Raw genomic sequence first — 9,044 nt, forward strand, 5'->3', positions numbered from 1 at the left:
AGCCTTCAGAAGGCGCCATAGCTGCTTTCAGCCTCCCAACTATCTTACTGTCTGGGCTTCTCTTCTGCCCTGTCCTCCCTTCCCAGGCACCCTCCCTTGCGACTCCTATTCACCCCCAAATATCCTGTTGGATATTTTGTTGCTTAAATTATGTTGGAAACCAATAAAAATTGTGTGTGTTTGTGTGTATTCAAATACCATATTACCTACTTTTTATGCCCTTCAAGAACAAACTTGTTGAGCTGTGTGTGTGTGTGTGTGTGTACATGTGCATGCAATCACACATGGGATGGTGCTGATCTGAGTCTTTGACCTGTGTGTGTGTGTGTGTGTGTGTGTGTGTGTGTACATGTGCATGCAATCACACATGGGATGGTGCTGATCTGAGTCTTTGACCTGGGTGAAAGAAATCCTTGTTTTGTCCCTGAATAAATAATGCATTGTTTGGTTTATATTATGTTAGCTCAGAGTAGGCAAGATGGCAGACAAATTTGTCTAGCCGGGTTCCACCATAACCAGCAACCTCTCCATCGATGCTTAGCTGGACAAGCATATTGGCAAGGCAATTATGGCACCTCTCCAAAAGGATATGGGGGAATATGATACTAACATCCAATATCAAGATGAAGGTCTACCAAGCTAATAATAATAATAATAATAATAATAATAATAATAATAATAATAATAATAATTTATTAACCCACCCATATGGCTGAGTTTCCCCAGCCTCTCTGAGCAGCTCCCAACTGAGTGTTAAAAACATTAAAGCATTAAATATTAAAAACTTCCCTAAACAGGGCTGCCTTCAGATGTCTTTTAAAAACAGGATAGCTGCTTATTTCCTTCACATCTGATGGGAGGGCGTTCCACAGGGTGGGTGCCACTACCGAGAAGGCCCTCTGCCTGGTTCCCTGTAACCTCACTTCTCACGATGAGGGAACTGCCAGAAGTCCCTCGGTGCTGGATCTCAGTGTCCAGGCTGAATGATGGGAGTGGAGACGCTCCTTCAGGTATACAAGACCGCTTGTGTGTTGAGCATGCTGCTTTATGGAAGTGAGTCAAGCAATGCCACAACACCTTCCACATGCACTGTCTCAGGAGGATTTGGGGTATCACATGGCAGGACAGTCCCAAACAAAGTTGTGAAGGTTGGCAACATCAACCCAGCCATGTGATAATCCCTTGCAGACAACCACAGTGCCTGGAGACAGACAGTCAGGTTGTGTCCATAGCAGTGACCAGAGGATGAATGTTCACTGGGAGGAGCTCAGAGAGAAGAAACACCATGGTGTATCTACAGCAGCACAACTGGATGCCTCCATCTGCCCCAGATGCAACAAAACATGTCTCTCCTGCATCGGTCCCTACAGCCACAGCAGGCACTGCGGCCTTCCAACAGTTTGACCTCACAATCAAAGGCACACTCTTCCATTGTCTCCCGAGACAGATGTATGCCAACAATTTGGTTTCTATTATGATAGCCCTACTCGGAGTAGACACACTGAAATTGGTGAGCATGACTAACTTAGGTACATTCATCTCAATAGGTCTACTCTGTGTTGGATTTAATGGGATACAACCATTTGTACTACACCATTTGTTTAGGGGGGGGGGTTTGGTGAGTGGCAGGGGGCCTTAGCCAACACCATTTCTTTAGAGATGTAATGTGGGCTCAACATTTCAGGAGAGGGTGGGACAAGACAATTTGTTTCCTTGTCCCTTTGCCTTATAAAGATTTGACAAATTCCACTACACTTTCCGCAATCTGATCTCCCGTCGGAAATGACAGATTCCCATAGCCGAAACAAGTGACCACCGCATGAAAGCCATTTGCAAGATGGACCCATTTTACAGACACACCATTGTCCTCTAACCGCTTCTTGTACAGAAGCCCGTCATCCCTAAGCACATCAAACTCACAGGTCAAAATGTATGTCTGTGGAAGCTTGCAGATGACAGCATCTTCAGCAAAAAGTGGTGAAAGCGTCAACTCCAATAGTTGTTTCATTTCTTCATACACCTTAGGTTTAAATTTAGATATTTTGGGGTCTTGCGGTTTGTAGCCTCTGACTTTGAATTCTTCAGGAATGAGGTCTCCATTTACCCATTTCTGGTACTTCAGTCTGATATGCTCAGGAACATGGCAGCCTTCCACGATGTCATTAGCAAGGGAAGTATTCTTATTCAGGTAAAGGCATACAAAATGGCCTACCATCTGCCTGAACAAGATAGGCACCTGGCTGTTCTGCTGATAGGAAGGCAGGTTGAAGTCCATTCCCTGCAGTGCTGGATAAATCAACATCTGGGCATGAACCTTGGGGAGATCTTTTCTGTCCACCAGCAACTGGCAAAGCCAGGCGGCAAAATTGGCCCCACAGCTGTCCCCCCCAACAATAATACGGGAGGAGTCCACATGATAATCAGCAACATTCCTCATGAAGTAGACAAGGGCCCTGAGACATTCGACATACTGGTTTGGGTAAGGGTTCTCTGGACCAAGCCCATACCTGGAGAGAAGAAAAAGGGGTGTCATTGCTTCTTATCATATGTGCAGAAGAATTATTATCCTGTTTCAATTGGTGGTAAAGTTAAAGGGACCCCTGACCATTAGGTCCAGTCATGGCCGACTCTGGGGTTGTGGTGCTCATCTCGCTTTATTGGCCGAGGGAGCCGGCGTACAGCTTCCGGGTCATGTGGCCAGCATGACTAAGCCACTTCTGGCGAACCAGAGCACGGAAACACCGTTTACCTTCCCACCGGAGTGGTACCTATTTATCTACTTGCACTTTGATGTGCTTTTGAACTGCTAGGTTGGCAGGAGCAGGGACCGAGCAACGGGAGCTCACCCCGTTGTGGGGATTTGATCCACCGACCTTCTGATCGGAAAGTCCTAGGCTCTGTGGTTTAACCCACAGCGCCACCTGCATGCCTTTCAATTGGTGGTAGAGGTACTGAAATTAGAACTAGGGGCTGATCCTCCAAGAGCAGTGCAGCCATGGGCATGGAGGTGATCTTGAGTACTCAGAAACATTTGGTCTCTCTTTTAAATAAACATCCTGGTTCAGAAAACATACCATGAACCACAAAGGGGGGGGGGAGGTAAAGTACCCCTGAATGATTAAGTCCAATCAAAGGCAACTGTGGGGTGCGGCGCTCATCTCTGTTTTCAGGCCGAGGGAGCTGGCGTTTGTCCACAGACAGCCTTTGGGGTAATGTGTCCCGCATGACTAAACTGCTTCTGGTGCAACGGAACACTATGACGGAAACCAGAGGGCACGGAAACGCCCTTTACCTTCCCGCCACAGTGGTACTTATTTATTTACTTTCACTGGTGTGCTTTCAAACTGCTAGGTTGGCAGGAACTGGGATAGAGCAACAGGAGCTCACTCTGTCAAGGGGATTCAAACTGCTGACCTTCCAATCGGCAAGCCCAAGAGGCTCAGTGGTTTGGACCACAGCACCACCCGCATCCCTAGTAAGGTCTGGCGAAGGCACACATGTTCCATTTTTAAGCTATGAAATAGCAAACCTTGGTGTGAGGAGGGAGATGCAGAAGGCTAGAGAGCGAGTTTGATGGTCACAGCTGGCTCTTACAAGGTAAGAGGTAAAACATGGAGAAAGGTTTTTCTCCCTCTCTTGTGACGCTAGAACTCGTAGACATTCAATGAAGCTGAATGTTGGAAGGGCTTTTCACGCAGTGCATAGTTAATCTACGGAGGCAGTGATGGCCACCATCTTGGATGGCTTTAAAAGAAGATTGCACAAATTAATGGAGGAGGGGGCTATTGAGGGCTACGCTCCAAGATGTCTCCGCTTTGCTTCCATAGTTGGACGTAGCAATGCTTCTGAATAGGACTTGCTGGAAGACCCATAGAAGGCCAGAGTGCTTTTATATCCTCAAATCCTTCTTGCTGGTTCCCACAGACATCTGATCGGCCACCTCACCAGAGTCAACCTACACATGAGGCTGGGTGAGATGGCTGCCTCAGGCGGCAACCCTGAAGGGGCAGCAAAGCCATTCCTGCATGCAGCTTTGCCGCTGGTCTTCCTTGTCTCCAGGGGGAATAGCAACAGATCTCTCTGGAATGCTTCCCCTATTGCTGAGAAGAGCAGGCGAGACTCCTTTAGCAGCTTGCATTCCCATCGCAGGTGCAGCAATGGATGTTTCACCACAGGTGCTGCAATGCATTGGGCTTTAAGAGCGTAATCAGGGAGCAATGGCAAGATGGAAATGGCACTTACCTAACAGCTACAACCACCACTCCACATTCCTTGGCAATATGCCGCAATAATCTCTCGTAGCCCTCTAAAAGTGAGACAGTTGCAATACATACAAGGTCAATCAAACCAACTATAGCCCCTTAAAGAGTTTTCAGAGAGATGCCCAGGTGATCTCCTAAAGTGAGGGGTAGGGGGATCTTCTATTCTCAGCCCAGGTCCTAGATTCCCTCTTAGGAAACTTTCTAGGAGGCAGCCCTGTTTAGGGAACTTTTTAATGACTCATGTTTTAATGTATGTTTAATCTTTGTTGGAAGCTGCCCAGAGTGGCTGGGTAATTATCATTAGAGGGCACAGGCTAAGGGTGGTGGGGAGGGCCTGATGCAAACATCCAACAACCAGACAAACAAACAAATTAGATGGAGCAATGGACAAAGATCTTACATTTTTACTGCTGTAGGCTAACTCTGGCTGGAATGTAGCCTACAGACCTAGAGGTCCGTGCAGATAGTCAAGCAGAAAGCTTCATCACAGTTCAGGACACTTGGGACCATGGAACTGTGCAGTTGGAAGGGACCATGAGTGTCATCTAGTCCAACCCACTGCAGGAATCTTTTGCCCAACATGGGACGTGAACCCGTGACCTTGAGCTTAAGAGTCTCATGCTCTACTGAGTGAGCTATCCCCGTATATTTGAGGAGAGCATGGAGCAGAGCAAGGGAAAGATGTGGCCTAAGGAGAAGGGGTGTGGGTTAGGGATAGGCAGTCGATAAGTAATATGCTTCTACAAAAGCAGGGCAGACAAGCAGAATATGCAGGGTGTGAATGAATCATAGAATCATGGAGCGGGAAGGGATCCCAGGGATCAACTAGTTCAACCCCCTGAAAAGCTGGAATCACAGCTAAAGAATCCCTGACAGATGGCCATCTAACCTCTGTTTAAAAACCTCCAATGGAGAGAAAGAAAGAGTTGGACCTTAAGGGTAGGTCGCAACTTTTTCAGCACACCTCTGCAGCCCCCCTCCCCAACTGAAAAAACTAAATCACCCAAAAATGTAGCACAGCACTGATGGGGTTTCATTTTCGTTTTGACCTAAAAAGAACACTCTGTAATTTTGTTTGCTCAGTCGGCATATAAAGAAGCCTTTTTTTCTTACCAGGACTTCCAAAGACACCAGACCCTCCATGAATATAAACAAAAGCTTTCCTTTTCCCAGTAGTTGTTTTCTTAGGCTGATAAACCCTGACCGGCACCTCATCAAACTGCTGGTTCTGAATTAGAAGGGATGCATCTGGGGAGAGCGAGGTTCCATTTGCTATAAGTCTCCAAAGATCCAAAACAGAGAACAGTCCCAGTTTCTTCCCAATTGCTCCCTGTTTGCAAAAAGAAAAAGAAAGAAAAAGATGTGAACTATTTGTTTGAGAAGGTCAGATGACTATAGAGTTGCAATAAATGGAACCGCCGCTGCTGCAACATCTACATGGAAAGTTGGGAGAGACTCTGGAAGGAAGACATCAAAATTACAGCATGTTATGATTTAACATGCAGGTGGCACTGTGGGTTAAACCACAGAGCCTAGGACTTGCCGATCAGAAGTGAGCTCCCGTTGCTCAATCCCTGCTATTGCCAACCTAGCAGTTCGAAAGCACGTCAAAGTGCAAGTAGATAAATAGGTACTGCTCTGGCAGGAAGGTAAATGGTGTTTCCGTGCGCTGCTCTGGTTCACCAGAAGCGGCTTAGTCATTCTGGCCACATGACCTGGAAGCTGTATGCCGGCTTCCTCGGCCAATAAAGCAAGATGAGCGCCGCAACCCCAGAGTCAGCCACGACTGGACCTAATGGTCAGGGGTTCCTTTACCTTTAGCCTTCTGAGATTTAAAAGAAAATCGCATGAAAATGCTTTCCAGGTGGCATCTAATGCCTGTTAAGCTTGCCAAAATGTTCAGATCTAAGACAAATGCTTGCTGGAAATGCAGGGAGGCTGAGGGCACATGTATCCACATGTGATGGAACTGTAAAAAGATCAGACAATTTTGGGAAATGATTTATAATGAGCTCAAGAAAATGTTCAATTGCTCCTTCCCTAAAAAACCTGAAGCCTTCCTGCTAGAAATTATGCGTAATGAAATCCCCCAAAAGTTCAGGAGAGTCTTTATGTATGTTATAGTTGCTGCTAGTATGCTAATTGCAAAAGGCTGGAAGGGAGAGATTCCATCTAAATTAGAATGCCAAAACAAAATAAGAGAGTACACTGAGCTGGTGAGATCAGAAAGGTTAAGAGATGTTACAGATGAAAAATGTATCCGAGAGTGGGATACATACAGAGTATATGTAAAAGAACACTGTCAAAAAATCAATTGGCAGGTCTTGTTTGAGCTTTGGGGTGTAACTAGGTTAATTTTATAAAATAAATTTTATAGTAAGTCAAATAACATAGAGAAAGTAAAGTTTAAGTGCGTATTTAAGGAACTTAATTTGGGAACGCAAGGGGAAGACTGGAGGTCTTGTCAAATCTACAAAAGCAAATATCAGTTAAAGAATGAATAATTGTTTATTTGTATTTCTCATTTTGCCTGTAACATCTTTCCATTATATGTCCATTATAAAGTTTTCAACCAATAAAGCATAAAAAAGAGTTGCAATAAATGGAAAACTGAAACAAGCAGAATCCTGTTTGTGTTTTGCCATCAACTTGCCCTCCCTTTCATTTCCATTATACAAATCAAATTTGGGGAGCCAGTGGCAGGATTTCAACTCAGATCAGTTGCAGCCAGCATAGCTGAAGGTTGCAGATGATAGGGGTTGTACTAAACAGGTAAGGTGACAGGTAAGGACACAAGAAGACTAGCTTGCTGGTTCATCCGGTCCTCTATCTTGTACTGGAGAGTTGTAGTGGGACCACAATATGTGGTCAGAGGGAGAAGAGGGAGCAGAAGAGGTTGGGAGCTGGAGAGGTAACAGGGTTTGGTGAGCAGGAAGAGTCCAGAAGTAGAGGTAGAAGCAACGGCTACAAGGGAGGGAGGCCAAGCAGGCTGCTGAAGAAGACAGCGAGTCTTCTCCTCCTGCTGCAATCAGCTTCCTTCTCCCCTGGTTTCCCAGGACCAGAAGAGGTATGAAGGGAGCAGAGCAGAGACAGATAAGGCAATGGAGTCTCAGATTGCTTGAGAAGGACCTGGGTGGGGGAAGAGACTTAGGGATCTGTGGGAAGGCAGGGACCTTCAGTCCTCACAACAGCTTCATTGGGGCAAGAACTTCCCCTCTTTGGGGAAGAGTTGCTGTGCTCACTTGGCCTCCTGAGCTTCTTTGAATAAAGAGGATTAACTTCACTGACACTAAGAATGAGCAAATGAGCTCAAAAATATGCATGAAGTTTTTTGAAAACATTTCTAAAAAGAACAAGCAAACATGCACCAGAAACTGAGGCAAAAGTAGAGTGAAGTTAAGATTGGAAAGGTGAGAAAACAAAATTGACAGTTCCTCCCATTCCAGTTCAGACCAAGAGTACATCTAGTTCAACCCTACCCTGCTAATGTTCTCAAATAGTTAATAGGCACTGCTAGACTTTCCCTGACCCTGGAGGCTATAATACCATTCCGCAATAGGCTTAGGAGTGCAGGAATCTTTTGCCCAACATGGGGCTTGAACCTATAACTCTGAGATTAAGAGCTTCTGAGTACTCAGAATTAAGGAACACTTACCAGAGGGAACAAGGAGATGAATATAATATGACAAAGACGGAGCTTTAATGGCTGGTCAATTCCAGGAGGCAAGACAGCTTGGGCAAAGTGGATGACAGTGGAGACCAGAAACAAGGCTGGATAGATGCAAACTGTAACAAGAGCAGATGCTACGAACCTGCCAAAGGACATCCTTCCACTTTGCTGTGGACAAAGCAAATGCTGTGGTTATGGCAGCTCCTCCTGCCGTGTCAACCAGTTGTTTCTTTATGTAGGCGATGAAAGAGCTTCGACACATATTTGTCATAGGGCAAAAGGTCTGGTGGACAAATTAGAATAGACAGTATCAGCCTGGCTCCACCTCTGCCCATGATGCAAAACACCCATATGACAACAAAGAGTTACTCATCAATAAATCAAAGGAGGTTGCAATGGGGAGCAAGTTAGATAGGAAAAATGGACTTCCTTTCTAAGGAAATTAATATTCCAAACTTTATTATTTATTAAATTTGCACTCATATATTTATATAGAGAAATAGACAGAGATATGAAGAGGGCATGGATGGGGAACCTGTGGCCCTCCAGATGTTGCTGGACTACAACTCCCATCGCTCTTGGCCATGCTGGCTGGGGCTCATGGGAGCTGAAGTCCAAAATCATCTGCAGGGACACAGATATTGCTCATCCCTGCTTAGTCTAGAAGAGTGTTTCCCAGACTTGGGTCTCCAGCTGTTTTTGGGATACAATTCCCATCATCCTTGGTCACTGGTCTTGCTAGCTAGGGATGATGGAAGTTGTAGTCCAAAAACAGCTGGAGACCCAGGTTTGGGAAACACAGGTCTAGAAAGTGTGTGTTTCTCTGTATTTATACACGGACATCACCATTAGTGTGCAGGTTGCTTTATAGAAGACAAGAGAACAGATCCTTCTCATGAGGTCATTTCAGCATAATAGGTTGCAGCCAACATTAGTCCTATTCAGAGTAGACCTAGTGAAGTCAAGTGAGATCTAAGGAGGAATTAGTAGGATCCTAACCTAAAATGGGCACTGTCGTGCTGTTTAGATCCATTCCAATCCAGCCTGGCCATAGAACTGAATTGGCCTTGGTCACCCTGATGCAGAGAGCGGGACTTCTGGAGTGCAACCTT

The 9,044-nt window shown here is 45.6% G+C and overlaps 1 protein-coding gene across 1 annotated transcript; it reads right to left on the bottom strand.

Moving 5' to 3' along the window:
• Positions 1–1,606: 1,606 nt before the first annotated feature.
• LOC309536257 (arylacetamide deacetylase-like 4) lies at positions 1,607–8,170 on the bottom strand. The gene is made up of 4 exons (XM_082230292.1): positions 7,918–8,170; positions 5,376–5,592; positions 4,243–4,306; positions 1,607–2,507 (listed from the first exon to the last, which is right to left on the bottom strand). Exons 1-4 carry the CDS (start codon positions 8,086–8,088, stop codon positions 1,727–1,729), a joined length of 1,233 nt encoding a protein of 410 aa, XP_082086418.1. The 5' UTR covers positions 8,089–8,170; the 3' UTR covers positions 1,607–1,726.
• Between the last annotated feature and the right edge of the window lie 874 nt (positions 8,171–9,044).

Source organism: Podarcis vaucheri (assembly GCF_965113315.1).
Source record: "Podarcis vaucheri genome assembly, chromosome: 7".
Classification (NCBI taxonomy): Eukaryota; Metazoa; Chordata; class Lepidosauria; order Squamata; family Lacertidae; genus Podarcis; species Podarcis vaucheri.